Genomic DNA, 19,222 nt, shown 5'->3' with positions numbered 1-19,222 from the left:
CGTCGATATGTGACAATGGATGAAACATGGATCCATCACTTCACTCCGGAGTCAAAACGATCGTCATCTGAGTGGAGAGCAACTGGTGAACGTCGTCCAAAGCGCCCGAAAGCACAATAATCAGCTGGAAAGGTTATGGCCTCGGTATTTTGGGATATTTTTGGGATGTGCTTGGTGTAATATTCATCGACTATCTTGAGAAAGGAAATACCATCAACAGTGAATATTATATAGCTATATTGGAGCGTTTTGAGGCCGAAATTGCAAATAAATGACCGCATATGGCAAAAAATGTTTCATCAAAACAACGCACCGTGTAACAATTCAATCAAAAGTACATGAATTGAACTTCGACGAACTACTCCCACATCCACCGTATTCGCCAGATTTGGCTCCCAGCGACTACTGGCTGTTCGCAGACCTTAAAAAAATTCTCACCGGAAAAAATATTGCTTGAACTGAGGCCCATTTAAAGGCAAAAGATAAATCGTTCTATAAAAGTGGTATAGCAATGTTAGAGCGGCGTATGAATGATTGTGTGGTTCTTGATGGAGATTACGTTGATGAATAAAGCTAATTTTGAACAAAAAAAATGCGTTTTCTTTCTTAGGCCTGGGTCTTTTCAGCCCATGTTAACTAATCCTAGAAATATTGCATGAATAGAAAAGAAATCTGCGATATAACAGACCAACAAAAATAATTCTATGCGATGCAATAGGAACTACATACGGTTCCATTGTGTTTTTATCTAATGACTACGCTACACATGACCTTGATTAAGTCACATTGCCCTCACCTACATCACTCCATTTGTTTCTTCATTTTTCCTTGCTTATCTGTAAGCAGTGGTGAACTTCAAACTATTAGCTATTCAGAAAAGAAACCAGTTTTGATATCAAAGTGGAAACCGTCCATTCACCGATTCAGTCAAAGTCATTGATATTCACATTAGCTCGAGAATAAGGGAAAGTTATTTCTTGGTATATCTTGACCTCAATACTTTTAAATTCACTTTAGTTTGCTTGTGTTAAAGACATGGGGCTGTACTTGGGTTAACTGTACGGAAAAACGGCAATTAGAGATAATAACGAGTTTCAAAATTATACTGAAAGTGAATGATATTCCTGCTCACCAGTTTAATATTGCGAATGCAATCGCACAGTGAATTAGTTACAGAAAAATAATTATAGAAGATGAAAGTGATTGTGTTACTCTGTGCGCAGTTATGGTTTCTATTAGGTAATATTTCTAGGAGTGATTTGCATCAGAAGGAAAAACATGTCATCAGGTTTTTCATATAAAATGTATTCGTTTGCTATATTTATGTGAGGAATTATCACAGAAGATAACATTGGTAGTGGAAGTATTGGTAAATATCGTGTTTGTCACAATTCAAGAGACAAAACATCTATACTTTATGAAAGTTTCGCCAAACAAATCAACTTCATCAGACTCAACAGAATTGCAAATATTTAATATTTTCATGCTTGAATATCGTGAAAGATAATATCCATTGTCTTGTGTATTTGAAAAGAAATGTCTTCAATATTAGATGATTATATATTGTGGAAATGAAGTTTCTTGTATTGTCTGCTATTATTTTTTTTACATGAGTTCCAGAATAATTTGCATAGGACTAAGTAAAATGTAAATTTCATTAAGAGTAGAGCTAGATAATGCTTACGTAGCTTATTTTTTGGCTCACATAGTGGGTGATAAATAATTTCCTTTTAAGTCGTGTGCTAGGTACTACACCAAATTATGAAAATTTACTATAACTGTGAAATAGCGCGTCTTTTTGATAACTCACCTTACCGCAAACACCGAACTCTGTCTTTTATATTATCTCTCTATAACTTTGCAGTCTCTTCATTCAATTGTAGTATGATGAAGTTTGGGGCAATAAAATCTATTAATTTTATCATTATTAACCCGACAAAAAAGTCTATATACTTGTGATATACTAAAAATGAATGAAAAAAAACTTAAGAAAATTGATTAAAAAAATTAAATAAAAATGTCTTGGTCAAAAGGCATAGGTAACAATTTTCAGACATCTAGGCAGCAAAAATAGTTTGAATTCAAGGACATCATTTAAAATTTCAACATAATTGAAATCAAAATTGTGAATTTATTGTACTAAGATTAAATGTTCATTTAGTAAAATTAATAGTATACAGAAAATATCAGAAGATAATTTTTCGGTTTTTATTAAATAATGTATTATTATAAATAAGGATTTGAAATATCGTAGCAACAGACTCCCACAAGGAAAAAAAATATATTCTTTTTCGAATGCATTATGTTGAGAAAATCTCTGTCAATTTGTTTCTTACGAGTTGCAAGCAAATATGGTTGAACCTGAAAGTTCTATGAATATTTATGGGATGTGTCAATATAATTCCAAAAGAAAAGCTGGAACTAACTCACTCAACGGTTATTCCTTCTGAATTGTTTTAACTTTTTTCCATGTCGGAATCAATGTATACGAAACAAAATGTTTCGATCTGTGTGCGACCAGCTTTAGGAATTGTCTTCCGTTTTATCGAGGGAGGCGTTGGATCGACACGATGCACGAAGCAAATTGCTATTGTTTATAAAATCGTATTGTAATATATACTAAATAAAATCTAATATTATAGGTAGATGGAGTATTTCAGGAAACGCACTTGAATGAAAATATTTTTGTCATTAAATTTTGGATTTTAATTAAATGCAAATCATATCTTCTCTGAAGGAATAGTCACTTTATATACAGGGCTATGCATGGGTTCTCGTAAGCTTCAAAAACATTTTTTTGATTCCGGTGATATACGGGAAAATTTCGAAATTAATTTTTTGGTATACTTTCTTTGTTTGCAACAATATAAGAAATATGTTCACTTTCCCAGAGCAACATTCACTAAACTATCAGAATATGACTATTAATTTCTATACAGGGTACCGTCCGAATTGTGGTACCCTCAACTTCGAGGGTAGGTAGAAACTTTTTGTTCAAATAATATCACAAAATTTAAATTTTCTAGAAATTCCTGAGAGTTTCGCTGATTCGATTCTCATCAAATAAATAAAAATCATGAAAATCGTATCGAGGATAGTATCTTCCACAACATAACTACACAGTAGGTTCTTGTAAATGCCTGTCGGAAAACAACTACATTCTCGGCTAATACCACGATGGATATTGAATTATATTCGACGGACATTTATGCAAGATACCTCAAAGAGGTTAGTTTTGCAGATGTTTCTCGTTCATTCATCAGCAGGAGCACTCTGCAATAAATCAAATAGATCACCTACAGACTGGCTTCATTGATTTCAGCGTGGCTCTGTTACTGGATGAAAGAGAAACATCGGGAAGACTAACCTCGGATATAACTCAAAATGCAGCGTGGTATTAGCCGGGGAAGTAGTTGTTTCCCGGCAGGCATTTACCAGAACGTAATATGTTGGTATGATGTGGGAGATAAATGTCTCGAAATTTTATTTAGAAATATTTATTTTCTTCAATTATCAAACAATCGCTCAGAGTAAAGCAATTCCAACTATCAAACTGGTCGAAAAAGCAAAAACAAAGGGACGTGAACTAACACCAGAATACGCTGTTTCTACCTATCATAGATATCATCATAGATATGATCAATAACGTAGATTGCTGAGGAGAGTGGTGTGATAACTGTTACCTAGAACCTTCTGAGTTATTTTTCAGTTTTTAGTGCATCATCAACATCATTGTTTTTACGTGAAATTACTTAAAAAAAATTTTTACTCATTTCATTTTCAAGTTTTTAGTTCTTAATTTTGTTACTCAATTATTCTCATTCTGTTTAGTTCATTTAGTGCATCAGTACTACAAGGTAATATGTAATCCGTCATTTTGTAGCCGCGGTCATCTTGAATTTTTATCTTTTTCAAAAAGTGTACCACTATTTTACTAGTCAAGCCCTGTCATCTAATACCCATATTGAGGTAGTTATGAAAAACTATGTTATCAGCCATTATGTAGCTGCGGTCATCTTGGATTTACAGTAGTACAGTATTTATTAAATTGTATTGTCATTAAAACCTAATGTGTGTACCAAATATCATATCGGTTATGTCCAATAATTATTTCGATGTGCAACCTAGCACCACTGACGAGTACTATGGCAGTTTGAAACAGCACTGTCTGGTGTTGAATCATGAATAAATACTTTGTATTAGATCTCTGTTTCAAAAAATACATCAGAGTATTTTGTTTTGATTCGTCCTGTAAAAACATCAAAATACAGTACACTTATCACCAGAATGACACATAAGTTTATTTCTTTAGTATCTTCAAAACTTTAATTAATGATTTGCTGGCGTTCAGCCTATTCCCAAAAAGGGCAAGAAAAATCTTCCAAATAACTATTGATCAGCCGCTTTGCTATCAGTAATATGGAAAATATCCTAAAAGGCTTCAACATCTTGAGCGATCATCAATATGGCTTTCGGAAACAAAGATCAACAGGCGACTTTCTATCGTATGTCACCCATATTTGGAATAACGCAATCGAGAAACATGAAGAATCAAGAGCTGTTGCGCTTGATATTTCTAAGGTCTTTGACCGTGTTTGGCATGAGGGTTTGCTGGCCAAACTTCGATGCTATGGCTTGTCGGATCATTTTTATGTATGGCTTTTTTGCTTCCTGAAAGAACGTTCCCTACAAGTGGCCGTCGATGAATATCTCTCGAATGCTTTCACCATCAACGCTGGTGTTCCCCAGGGATCCATATTGTCTTCAACCGTCTTTTTATTGTATATCAATGACTTATTGGAAAAAACCAAGAATCCACAATATATTGCTTTGCTGACGACAGCACACTTGTCTCGACATTCCATTTGAATTCCAAGACATCGGCAACGGAGACACATCTTCAGCGAAAGGTTGAATATCTTGATGATGATCTAGAAGTGATTGAGAATAGGGGTGAAAGTAACTAGGTTCAATTCAATGCAACAAAAACCCACGCATCGGTTTTCTTCAAACTCCAAGAAGATAAATGTCTCCGAACCGCTTTCTGCTTCGATAAGTTTTTTTGGTGTTGAAATGGACACCAATATATCTTGGCACAATCATGTCGCTGGAATTGCAAAGGCTGTTTCTCAAAAGCTTGGAACACTGTTCCGAACCAGAAAACTGTACACACTTCAGAAACTTTTGATGCTTTATCAAGCTCAGAACAGACCTTCTTTGGAGTATTGTTCTCATGTATGGAGCTCTGCCCCCAAACATACCCTGAAGTTGCTGAATTCCATTCAGAAAAGAGCCATCCGCCTGATTGAAGTCGCGAACATCACGTCTAACCTTGATAGCCTGGAACATCGAAGAAAGGTTGGAGATTTCTCTCTTCTATAAATACTTTCACTTGAAATTTCAAAAACTACACCTCAACGATTTGATCTCCACAAACTTTATTTGAAAAATGTATCACAACATGTTTCGCTAAGACATTAGCTTTTTCAAGTGATTTGTACTTGGGTACAAATCACATTGGCTAAGACATTAGCCAACAGCTAATGTCTTAGCGAAACATGTTGTGATATATTTTTCAAATAAAGTTTGTGGAGATCAAATTGTTGAGGTGTAGTTTTTGAAATTACTATGGATCTTCATCAAGTAACGGCCGAATCAATCAGAAAATTTTCACTTGAAGTGTTCAAGTGACTTGGCACATTTGATTCCACCAAGAGCGGTACATATCAGAAACACGCGACGGACTGTGGTTGCTCATCGTTTTGAGGTTCAACTCAGTACACTTCGAATTTCACTGTTTAAGAACTCTTTCATCTGAAAAACTGCGTTTATGTGGAATAAAGTTCCTGACACTGTTTTTTCAAATGAATTTAATCTCCAGCAATTCAAATTCAATGTGAATCGCTACTTTCGCACAGGCACCGCTCTAAGAGCGGTGTAATTTTTCCCAAGAACTCAATATAAACTTTGAATTAGGAAATATTATAACAATAAATCGTGTTTTTCATTACTGATTGACTCTCGATTGAACACCGCAAGAGCGAAAATGAGCAAAACTTTTACTCAAACTTCTAGAAGTTGTAGGATGTAGGAAAACCTCACAGGAAATATTAGAGATTTACGAACACATTTTACACATAAAAATTGATTCCAGTCGACCGCTTATCAGGGCCGTAATAAAAACTAATAATTTATTGGACAATCATCAAATTACCGAAACTCTCAGGAATATCATATGAACATTTCTGGACAATTGCTTGAAAAAAATACAAGTCTACTTTTTTTTGAATTTTAATGTTGACAGTGTCCCAAGTCGAACGTGACCCTGTATAATAATTATATTCCAATAAAAGTTACCTGTCTAATTCCTTTGGCAGTGGAGTAATAAATAATTTTCTATGGACGTATATAACTGAGTCGGTTGAAAAGTGAAAAATGTAGTATTTATTTTAAATATTCAATGTTGTTGTATGATTTGATATAACAAATCTCACACTTTTTATAGTTGTATACATACGCTGAGTAACAAAAATATGGAACACCCCCATTAATAGTTAATAGATTTTTTTCAATTAAATTGTTTTTAATTTTGAATTTCGATCAAAATTCTCAATTCTTTCTATGGAAAGCATTTTTTAATGTATCACATACCTGATTAAATCAAGATATTTTCAGGTATTTTCAAATTTCGTTGTAAAAGAAGATGGCGTCATGATTCGATCATAGCTAATAGTTCTTCAATTAGGAACCGTATTACCGGAAGAATATGAATGAATGAAAAATACTTTACGTATTAATCAGTATTGTTATTAGTAGATTATACGTAGTGTGTGAATTGAAATGGCTTCTTGAGATTTCTCTCCAGTTGAACGAATGACCAAATATCGCTTCATATACCGTTGATACTATTGTGGAAATATATTCAAAATCATCAATATATATGTATTTGAAAATGAGTGAAAAAATTAAGCTGTGAAATCACCAAAATCATTTTCAGGAAAAAAACTGTACCTAATGATGAAAACAACAGACTTACAATTAGAAGCATAGAGCATTCATTTTATTTTAAGAAAGAAATACCGACCCACGACAAAATAATCAGAGCCTTAAAAGAAGACCAAAGTATGTATCCAATGATCGGCAAAAAATTTGGCTCAACGAAGCATGTGTCATTGGAAAAATGTGACAACACAGCGATTCAAATCCAATGTGAATCGCTACTTAATAATGTCAGGTCAGACATTTCCGCTTTCTGCTTCGATAAGTTTGTTGGGGGTTAAAATGGACACCAATATGTCTTAGCCCAATCACGACGCTGGAATTGCAAAGGCTGCTTCTCAAAAGCTTGGAAAACTATTCCCAAACAGAAAACTGTACACACCTTAGCAACTTCTGATGCATTATAAAGCTTAGATCAGACCTTCTTTGGAGTATTGTTCTCATGTTTGGAGCTCTGCCCCCAAACATACCTTGCTTGAAGTTGCTGGATTTCATCCAGAGAAGAGTCATCCGCCTGATTGGAGACTGGCAACTGTGATAGCCTGGAACATCGATTAAAGGTTGGGATTTGTCTCTCTTCTATAAATACTTTCATGGGAAGTGTTCAAGTGACTTGGGACGCGACGAACTGTGGCTGCTCATCGTTTTGAGGTTCACCTCAGTACACTTCACCATTTGAAGAACTGCGTTTATAAGAAATAAACTCCCTGAGAACGTTTTTCCAAATGGATTTGATCTCCAGAGGTTCAAATCCAATGTGAACCGCTAATTTCGCACAGGCACCGATCTGAGAGCACCTTAAGGATTTTCCTGTAGTGCTTGTGTTTTGTCCTTAAGAAGAATTACAAATTCACGTCAATAATTTCAAGGAGGCTGGCATACGGAATTGAAGTCGCCTTCTGGAAAAGGAAAGCGACTGATTATCAACCACTTTGATAGTGTTGAAGGTTTCGTTAAGATCGGTTTATTGATGAATGGCTGAATGGCTTCCACAAAAAACGTACCATTTGATGTGAGTATGGTTTGAGTATGAAACTATTATCTATTATAGTATGTTCAAATAGAGCTCGTTTCACGGAATATGTAGCCTCAAGTGAAGAGTTTCTTTGCAAGTAGAAATACAACATTCAAAATGAAAGATGTCAAAATACCCGTTAAAGAGTTTTTGAAAAGAGGACAACATGTGGAAATTGGTCAATTTAGTTGAGGAAATTTAATGATAACACAGCATAATTTTTGCTTATACCTAATATCTTCTTGAAAGGGCACACCTATTGATAATTATATAAATATTTCAAAAGCTCATAAAATTTTTGTGCGACTCCTTTGAGACAGACATATGAGAAACTGATTATTATAAACCGGCCTATACCAGCTGTGGCGAATCATAATTTGTGGAAATAATAAAGATACGGCAAAAAAGCTTTTTGGCTTTCTACCTTTCCATCTTTATACAAAAATGGAAGAATTTTTCGAAGAAAGAAAAAAGGAAAGCAACTAAGTTGAAAACTTTACAAATATATAATCCGAAAAAAAGCCATTTCGAAACAACTACTGTCATATGCACATTGAATAAAAGAAAATTCCGTTCAGTTCGTACTCTAACTTGTGGAATTTCGACATTTCTGTTTTTACATTTGAACAAATAGAAGCAAGGATGCCCTTCGGATCAATTATACCAAAAAAGGTATTTTTTGTACAACTGTCATGACTTTTCAATGTTTGTCAAGAGTATTGAGAAATGATGTTTACAAAGTAGCGTGTTAAAAATATTTTTAACACGATTTTTTTCGACCAAATAGCAATAAACAAAACATAATTATTCAATTTTCAAGGAAGTTTCATTATGAACAATAGATATAGATATATTATAATTCTGTTACAAATATATTATATACATTAAACATCAGCAATAACTTCAAATAAAACGCGTGAGCTGTAAACAATACTGTTTGTTGGTAACCAGGTGATTCGGCGTCACCTGCCACGGCCACTTCACAGCAAATGCGATAACATGAAAATAGTTAACTGACAAGATATGTCAAGATGTGTTTTTATAGAAATATTGAATTTATCTATTTTATTATGAAAACAGGACAGTTGTAAAAATTACTTTATATGATATTTGTGTTTAAAGTTTTATTTTGTTCGTTCACTTACAAAATAAAACTACTTTTAACACACATATCATAAATAGTTATTATTATTATATAATTTGACCCCTATTATAAATACTCATAAACGAAAGTTTTTGTAAGAACAAAATTATTAGATCGATCTTGTTATTTATCAAATCAAGTTAAATGTTTCAAAATATTATGATGCTGAATAGAATAACTGGTCCGTCATATTGCAAAAATTACAAAAATAAAATTTCCAACAGCGTTATCATTTTTTTCACCCTGTTTTTAGTAATTAATTTGATTCAACTTATATTAACACAAGGCAAAGACAAGATAATACAGACACAACAAAAATAAAAATCAACAAAAGTTCCGTGGGTGTTTATACAAGTCAACGATTCATTTGAGGAGTTTATTTGTAGGCTACAAACATCGGTGTGTACATTTACCAGAGATTAACTTCTTAATTTCTTCGGTTCTATTTTTACTTCTCGAATATACACTGCTATATTTTATTCAGATGTATAATGAAAGTGTAAGATGAAAATAGGTCGAGTAGATGAATTGAAATGAAATGTTTTAAAAAAAATGAACCTGTTGCCGAAATCGTTTCATAAATTATTTTTCATATTACCTATAAATATTACTGGAGTTTTTTCCCAAGAAACATCAAACTGTTTGATCTCCCTCTTAAAGATGATCACTTGGTGATCGAAAGACGTGTCGAGGTGTCAAAATAATGATTTGATGTTGGGAAAAAACACTTCAGTAATATTTATTATTACACCAAAAGTTCCAAACAGTGCATCACAAATAATTACCTATAGATATATATCACTTCCTTTAAGAGATTCAAAGCAAATTAATTTCAAACGTTCAAGCCACTCTCGATATACCTACACAGTAGGTTTAATGGACTGACGCCTATCAGAAAACAACTATTCCCCTGGCTAATACCACGAAGGGCGTTGAATTATACCCGACAGGCATCAGTGCAGGAATCTTCACAGAAAATTTCCTGCATATGCAATTGGCAATACAACTGAAAAAGTCGACCTTCAATTCTGGAACGGACACACTTGCAGACCGGTTTCGGGCTTATTAGCCACTCATCAGTGCAAGATAGTGACCATCATCGACCTAAAGTCAATGATATTCCACAATTGAAAATCGTCGTTATATCGTCTGGGCCTGGTGCTTTCCGAGTGGCAAGACGTCTCAGAATGTCCTTCACTTCCTCAGGCGATGTCGGGGCCAGGGGACAGACAACGGACAGACTGTCCGTTGTCCGTTCACCTGTCTCTCTATTTCGTCTACCCCATCTGTGAACGGGACGTCATTTTCTCTGCACTGCCTTTCGAAGTTGTCCGCGAATGCTTCCGCCTTCTCCTGGTCAGTGTAGACAATTCCTTGCTCGCCGTGTATCGGTGAGCAGGGTCGTCGAGGTCCATTTCTGAGTTTTTTCTGCATTTGCCATGCAGATCGATCTTCTATGCTCAGTTCTTCCAGACAGGTGGTCCATTGTCTTTCTCGGATCGCTTTCAGCTCTTCTTTCAGTATCCTATTTCGTCTCTGCATGCACCTTTTGTCCATAGGTGCATGTGTCCTTTGGTACTGTCTTTTCAGGCGTCTTCTTATTCTGATTAGTTCCATCGTTTCTGGTGGAAGATTCTCTGGGAAGTTATGGCGCGTGGCTGGGACTTCCCGCGCGCTTCTTTCCGTTGTTTGTATGATCGCCTGCTGAAGCTGGTTCGTGGCGTTCTCCAGATCTGTTTTTGTCTCGATGCGTGGTATCTCACCTAGCGCATCGTGTATGGCTCGCTGGAATCTTGTCCAGTCTATCACTCGCCTTGTTGGGTTGTCTGTTTCCACTTCACCCCTTCCTATTGTGAATAGGATGGGTTGTGGTCTGATGAACCTTCGTCTAGTACTTTCATCTCCATAGTATCGATGTTCTGTACTAGCGCGATGTCGAGAATGCTTGGGACTGCGTCTTCTCGCGGGTAGTGCGTTGGGCTATTAGGTGCTACTACCTCGATGTCCTCAAATTCTTCTAGTAATCTTACTATATCTCTGACTCTTGTGTTTGCAAATCTACAGTTCTAGTCTGGCGACTTTGCGTTGAAGTCGCCGATGGCCACTGTAGGATGGTGACCTGGGAATAGTTCTGCCATGTCGGTTCTTTCTAGTCTTCTAGTCTTCTACCTCGCGGAGGTAGGTATACCGACGAATTCTCAACTGTTGGTAGCGTCTCACGTTGACTCTGACCGCTACTACTTCTCCGAGTTGGACATCTGGTTTTCTTTCTTCGTTTTGCGCTGTTTTTACTAGTAGCGCAACGCCTCCCGCGGTGGCGTTGCGTATATATATATATATATATATATATATATATATATATATATATATATATATATATATCAGTTTGGTCTACAAACAGTTATATATATATATATCTATCTATTCTTCTTATCCGTGTCTCCTGGAGTGCCAGGCTAGAAATATACGCCATGAATTTCTAGCCGCGACAGTAGCTACAGTAGCTCGTTTCTTCTGTATGTGAAACCGTTTAGGTTCCACGATCCTATAACTAGTCTGTCAGGCACTCGTACTGGCATTACTGTTTGGCGGGTGCTTGTATTAGTGCGGCTAAGACCGCTTGCGCGATCTTTTGCTTCTCGGCTGTCAAACTGCTAAGTATTTTCACTAGATCATTTCCGTTGTTGTTTGTTGGTGGTTGTCTTGTTGGGGCTTTTTTAGCCGATTGCTGTTGTGGCCTAGGCGTCGGTCTTTCCGCCTCTATGGGTCTGTTCCACGCTGATGTTCTCTGCCTCGGGAACATCTTGCAGACTCTGTAACTTGCCGGATGCGCCTCCATACAGGTCGCGCATTTGGCCGGCGTGTCTACTGTTTTTTTACACTCCCTGGTATCGTGGTTCTCTCCACACTTGACGCAGCGTGCCGTCGAATGGCAACATTTCTGCGAATGGCCGAAGAACTGGCATCGATGACATTGGGATACCAGTCCCTTATTAATTCTTTGGGGCTCTGCCTGTACTATTAAAGTTTACGCATGTTCTTAGCGCAAAAATATTTTCTTCACTTTCACCAAAAACAGTGGCAGTACCTTCCTATATCTTCTTGACGTCATCCTGTGACACTCTATTGCAGAAAACCCTTGCTTTGTCCGATCGCTGGCGACGTCTGCGGGTTGCGGAATTCTTTCAGAGTATTTCATTCCTCTTCCGAAGTTGGAGCGAACATCACAAAGTGTCACTCCATCTAGTGGACGAGGTATTAACCAACTGCACATCCGTAATTTGCCCTATTCCTCTGAATATGGAAGAAAAACTTTCTTATTAGTCAGTGGGCTATGTTCGAAGACTGGCAATAAACAAATCTAAAGCAAATGAACTTCAAACGTTCAAGCCAGTCTCGATATACCTACACACTAGGTTTAATGGACTGACGCCTATCAGAAAACAACTATTCCCCTGGCTAATACCACGAAGGGCGTTGAATTATACCCGACACGCGTCAGTGCAGGAATCTTCACAGAAAATTTCCTGCATATGCAATTGGCAATACAACTGAAAAAGTCGACCTTCAATTCAGGAACGGGCACACTTGCAGACCGGTTTCGGGCTTATTAGCCACTCATCAGTGCAAGATAGTGACCATCATCGACCTAAAGTCAATGATATTCCACGATTGAAAATCGGAATTCTTTCAGAGTATTTCATTCCTCTTCCGAAGTTGGAAGAGGAATATATATATATATATATATATATATATATATATATATATATATATATATATAAATATATATATATATATATATATATATATATATATATATATATATATATATATATATATATATATTGTTTTAAACAAATAGAGAAATTCAATATTTTTGAAAATTTTTTTTTGTTATTTTTTTGTCTAGAGATAATTATGATTTAAAAAAAACAGTCTCAATTTTAATTTTTAATTGTTTAAAATCGATTTTTTTATATTTCCATGGTTTAAATGATTAGTTAAGAAATAATTTTGCTTTTGAAAATCATAATTTACACTTTTAAATAGTTTGGCAAAAAATAATTTTATTTATTAGTTTAACAATTTGTTATAAACAAATATTGACCAACGTTATTTTTTTTTCTGAAGCAGAAAACAAGTATAAAAACAACTATATATTTTAAGTATTATAATAAATAAAAAAAATATGGCACTTTTTTTATATATCACACTGTTGGTGTGATACTCAAGTCAACTTGCCAAGTTTTTATGTCAGGTTTGACCAATCAACTGACGACTGCGGTAGCAGAAATTTGGAAGCTAACCTGAAATGCCATCGGAAAACGAATCCACATGTTTCTAGAAATGATATGAAATCTAGAAAGGTTAATGCAGTCAAGCTGCTGGAAAATAATTCCATGAAAATCAAAAAATAGATAGATGGGTACTTTTTGATCATTCCCATATTGATTTCAATTAAAGAGCCACCGGTAGACAGCTGTTTCAGCCTATTGGGCATCGTCAGTACCGGGCAGGCGGTCCTCGATTGAAGACAAAATGAGAAAAACCAAGAAAGTACTTGATAAAAGTAGCTGCGTACAGGCAGCTATTTTATTAAAAATTTTATTAAAACGATCAAAAAGTACTTATCAATTTATTTTATATATATATATATATATATATATATATATATATATATATATATATATATATATGTATTATTAAACGGGTAAAAATTTTGTAAGTAGCCATTGAGAAAGTGTACTCTTTCAACAATATATTCCAATCATTTCGACAATGTATACTGTCATCCTCAGGGAAAACTACAATAATAGAACATAAGACTAATTGATATTGTACAGTTGAAAATTATGTACTTATATTGTCATTGAGGTTGGACTCAGTGACGTTTAAAATAATTTTTGTTATTATTTGATTTTAATGTTGAACTTAGATTTGAGAAATGGGAAAACATTGAAATTAGTTTGGATAGTGATTCAAGATGATTATAGTTACACATCAATATATATAATAATATAATTGGAATATATTGTTAAAAGAGTACACTTTCTCAATTGCTGCTTACCCAAATATTTACCCGTTTAATTCCTAACTGGTCAGCAAAGACTATCTTCTTTCTATATATATATATATATATATATATATATATATATATATATATATATATATATATATATATATATGTCCCTAGTACATGGAGAATCAGTGAACAATTCAAACGTTGATGGTATAAGTTTATAAATCTACCTCAAACTTCTTTCTTTCAAAATAAAATCACAGGCAACGAAAAAGCTGATGATGAAGAGTTTCCTTTTTAATAAAAGAACGTATCCATCTCGTACATCTTCCTTGAAAAAGCTGATGATATAAAGTTCTCGTTTTTGGTAAAATAATTTATTAATCTCAAACTATTTTCTTGAGTAATGGAATAATTTTCTGAATCGATAGTTCTCGTTCGTAAATACTCCCAAATAAATTCATAAATACACCTTGGAAATGTTAACAAGAAAAACCACTCAGCAATTCCGTTGATTTGTTCAATTGAATGAATTATGCAATCGAAGTTATCATATTTAGATTAGAAAATTGCAATTCTATTTTAGGATCCCAGGTCGTATTTACTAGGAAACATATAATTTCGTTGGAGAAATTGATAGTCAAAACGAATTGAAATACTGATGCCTGAATACAGTATTAACGTACACAATTAATTAGATACGCTCTCGAATTATCTCGATGTATCAAACCCCCAATGTGGTATTTGTCAAAGTTTAAATACATTTTGATTTCGATTCAATACATTGAAATTTTGATTTCAATAATTTCAATAGTTAAAATTTCGAATCTAGTTCTGGTATAAATAATTTTTTAAATTACCAATGAAATCGAAATTAACTTGTTCCGCACATGTTCAAAAAACAAAATAATGAAATTACCGAATCTTCATTAAAAAGAGCACCCAATTCAGCTTTCAAGAATGCCAAATTGTAAAGATACATTACGGGTACCTATAATTACTATGTACTTTCATGAACTCTTTTTATTTGTAGGTACCGAAGCGTTCATTATTCCAGATGAGCTGCCATCTATATTGTCTGTTATTTACTCCAACATACCAACAATCAAGAAAGGTGAGTCGACTCTAGATGTAATATTTATAAGTCATTAAAATTGAATTTAGATAGAGTTAGGAAACGTGTTTGTGGCGGACCGTTTCAATGAACTTTTAATACCCAAGTACCTAGTACCTAGAAAATGATAATCTGTCCATAAGCTAAATGACCAATACCCGGCACCATCTGAATGTTTGGTATATATAATAATAAAGTTATTGAAGAAACTATTAGTTTTCACTTGATATTCAAATGGCAAAGTATTTTTATCAAAAAAAACTGTGATTTAAACTTTCGTAATTTTTTATTTTCCCATATTGTAAAAATTTTTCCGAAAGATGAGTGGGACAAATATAGGAAATGCTTCTATAAAGCTATGCAAACATATTTTGTCGTTAGTAGGGGTGCGACAGCTAGTAAACGGAAAAACAGATTTTTTTTAAACAGATTTAAAAAATTAACAGAAGAAATACTTTTTGAAAACAAGGTTCATTCATATACTCTACAAAGAAGAAAGTCAAGTTACACCCATCAATTTATCACTTACACATTTTATATGATATTAAAGCTCGTCGCGAGATCTACCTATTTTATGAAGAAATATTTTTTTCTTAGAATTACTGAAACCAAGATCAGGTTCCAAATTGTATTTTTATAATTTGTGTAACGTAATAAATGATGGGTTTCATTTGATTCAATATCTATTTTCTTCTTTTGAGAGCTTTCAAATGAAAACGTGTTTTATTATTAGTTTATTTATTTCATTTTTGCTAAACATGTTCCTTTGTCTAATAATTTCCTTTTATGTGTCATTGTTGTATGGTTGATTCTTACATTTGTGCCACCACTAACTTGGCTAAAATTTATATGACGACCATCTTGTTTTCCATCATTTCGAATTTTTCTTCTTGAACCCTTCCATTTGATGTCGCCATCACGGGTCTCAATGAAAATACAGTCCTTCATCTCTAAAGTCCGTCATATTTCTCGTATAATTTTTAGCAAACCCTTACATTAGATAATCCTTTCATGGAAGTGCATGAATAATAGATACATTTTCCACCATCTTGGGCGTTTCGCTATATTGGATGTTTGACGTCATTCTGCTAACCTTGAATGTTCATCTAAAGTAAACGTATGAAAAATTAACAGTTCAATCGAATGAAGATAACTCTTTAAAATTCAGTTGCAAGAGATGACAAGTATACCCACTGACTATATGTGAAAAGTTTTTTTCCTTATACGAGGAATTGTGCAAATTCGTATATGCGGTTGGTTACCTCGTTCATAGGCAGATGGGGCGATGACAAACCTGTTGTTTGTTGTCCGCTTCAGCCTAGTTCGAGGAATGATACTCTGAAGGAAGACGATTTTCAATTATCGGAAATCATAGACTTTATGTTGATTATAGACACTACCTTGCACTGACGAATGGCCAAACAGCCCGAAACCGATCTGCAAGTATGTTCCAATAATTGAAAATATATTGGGGCAGTTGTTTCGCCAACAGCATATGCAGGAATAACTTCAGTGAAGAATCCTGCACTGACACCTGCCGGATATAATTCGATGCCCTTCTTAGTATTAGCCAGCGGAGTAGTTGTTTTCTGATAGGTGTCAGTTCATTAACCTGCAGTGTAGGGAGTTGAGACTGGCCTGAACGAATTGTTCCTTTAGATGATTTGATTTATAGCCAATCTGACTGTATGTGAAAAATGAAACCACTGACATTCGACGCCATAAACTTGGTTTAAGTCATCAGTTTATAACATTACTCATTTTTTGATAAATTTTGGTCACTACAAAATTAATTCTAGCAAGAAGTTGAAACAACCGTTTTAAAGAGACATATTTGTATACTTATTTCTTCATGATTTTAGGTACTGATTCTAGGTTAGGATGGGGGTTTCGACTAGGCGACCGAGCAGATTTTCAAGTGATGGTCGAATTAGGTCCTCAGACTAACACTCAGCCTCTGGCTAATCAAGGAGAGGAAAATAATCGAAAAAGGAATACTCTGGAAAACTTAGCGGAAACATTATATGCCCAAAGAGAACTTGAGAAGCAACTTCTAAAAACGAAACCGCCGAAAAAAGTTTGTATAGTTTAAATTTTTTGTTTCATCATTTAATGCTCTCATTCTTCAACATCATCATTAAAAAACCGCAAATATTGACAATAAATCTTATTTTGTATTGAAATTACCTTCAAATAACAAATGTGCTTTTTGTGGGTCTTCGCCAATTCAATTCTTTAATGAATAAACAATGCCGTTCTATTTGTGAATTGCTGTCTAAAGACATAAATTTGTGCGACGTTCAATGGATTCGATATGTTTGCCACCCATATCTTTTGGATTATCTTCAAATTCTGTGATGCATTGCCTCACGTTTGCATAAAACATGACGAGCTGTCTCTACCCTTTTGCGGCATTTTCTTCAGCTAAAGTATCCATTATAAACCCTTTCTTATCCAGGCATTTCACGGCATTTCCACGCCAGCGTGAATGACTCACTTGGGTTCATCAATGGTTCCACCTAGAAGAAGGGTGTATGTTATCCGAGCAGGTAGCAATAATATAAATTTCTATCCACAAAGAATATTGCAGCTCCTGGACCATGTTCGGGTTTCGACTCGTCTACATTCCATGTTTTTCTACCACTTTTTAGGCCACTGCGAACTGATTACCAAAAACATAAATGAAATTAATTGATAATGCACATACCAGTCGAATAGGAGACAATTGATTTCTAGAACTGCCGTTATTACTATCAGTATCAATTTCACCCTTTTGCAGAAATCTAGTTCCGATGACAACGCAGCTGGATGGCTCAAATCATGGAGCAAATCTGTAGGTAGAGGCACTTCTAAGGATGAATCTTCACTTTTAAAAGCACGTCCTGGCTTGGCAATTGGAGAAATCGACGCTAAATCTGTAATACCTGAAGACAGTGAAGAAGACAGCATATTTCAAGAAAAAACAAAAAATTTCGTTAAGACGATGACTTCAACCGAGAAGTCAACGACATCAAAAGAGGATGCTTTGGATAACGTAGATTTAGACTAACTAACTTGATATTTAATTACTGTTGTTGAATGATTTAAAGTTTATAATTATGTGATGGATGAATCAAGTTATTTATTTTGCTCAATATTTAAGGAATTTATAAAGTGTAGATGAAATATAGAACTATTTTAATAAAATTATATTCTAAAACAAAATATGTTACTTTCTATTTTCACCAAAATTTGTAATCCGTATCTTAATAGTATTAGGTAATTTGTATGATTTGTTATAACACGTTTTTGCTAAATTTGTGGTCACTGTTAGCCACAACAGAAAGTTTTTACGTTAATGCTCTGGAACTCGAATGAACCCTTGAATTACTATTGTGACGAAAAATATTTCTTTCCTCTAGTGTATTGTGTATTTGACTAGTGTCAAATACACAATACTTATACTAAAACGATAATCTTTAACCTATTACGTTGTGTCACGTCTCTTGTTAACGATATATATATATATATATATATATATATATATATATATATATATATATATATATATATATATATATATATATATATATATATATATATATATATATATATATATATATATATATGTTTTGTGAACAAAAACTTACTAGTTCGGACTTCCGTTGTCTAATATGATTTCAATGTGATTTTAAATCTATGAAAGAATAAATAAAATGAATAGCTGAAATGTCAATTATATCAAGCAATAAAACATGAAATGAAATTGCAATAAAAGGAATAACATAAGCAAGATAAAAGATGAAAATGACCACAGAGTAAAAAGAAATAATAATAAGCAAAAAATCAAAAGTTAAACGATCAACAAAGAAATTGAAAAAATATTAAAAAGGAGATTTTAAACCAAGTGATTTCACGGCGTTTCTTGTTGGTTTCCAAAAACGTCTTGGG

At 34.2% G+C, this 19,222-nt stretch overlaps 1 protein-coding gene across 1 annotated transcript; it reads left to right on the top strand.

Annotated features, from left to right (window-relative positions):
- Window positions 1-933: 933 nt before the first annotated feature.
- snsl (snustorr snarlik) lies at window positions 934-18,496 on the top strand. Its single transcript, XM_023169923.2, has 4 exons — window positions 934-1,239; window positions 15,212-15,292; window positions 17,155-17,369; window positions 18,072-18,496. The coding sequence occupies exons 1-4, from the start codon at window positions 1,194-1,196 to the stop codon at window positions 18,339-18,341; spliced, it is 612 nt and encodes a 203-aa protein (XP_023025691.1). The 5' UTR covers window positions 934-1,193; the 3' UTR covers window positions 18,342-18,496.
- The last annotated feature ends 726 nt before the right edge of the window (window positions 18,497-19,222 follow it).

This window comes from Leptinotarsa decemlineata, unplaced genomic scaffold (assembly GCF_025532065.1).
Source record: "Leptinotarsa decemlineata unplaced genomic scaffold, Ldec_3_MD MMD2_tig00078346_RagTag_RagTag, whole genome shotgun sequence".
NCBI lineage: Eukaryota > Metazoa > Arthropoda > Insecta > Coleoptera > Chrysomelidae > Leptinotarsa > Leptinotarsa decemlineata.
The sequence above is the reverse complement of the archived record's forward strand: the minus strand, read 5'-3'. Positions and strand labels throughout refer to the sequence as shown.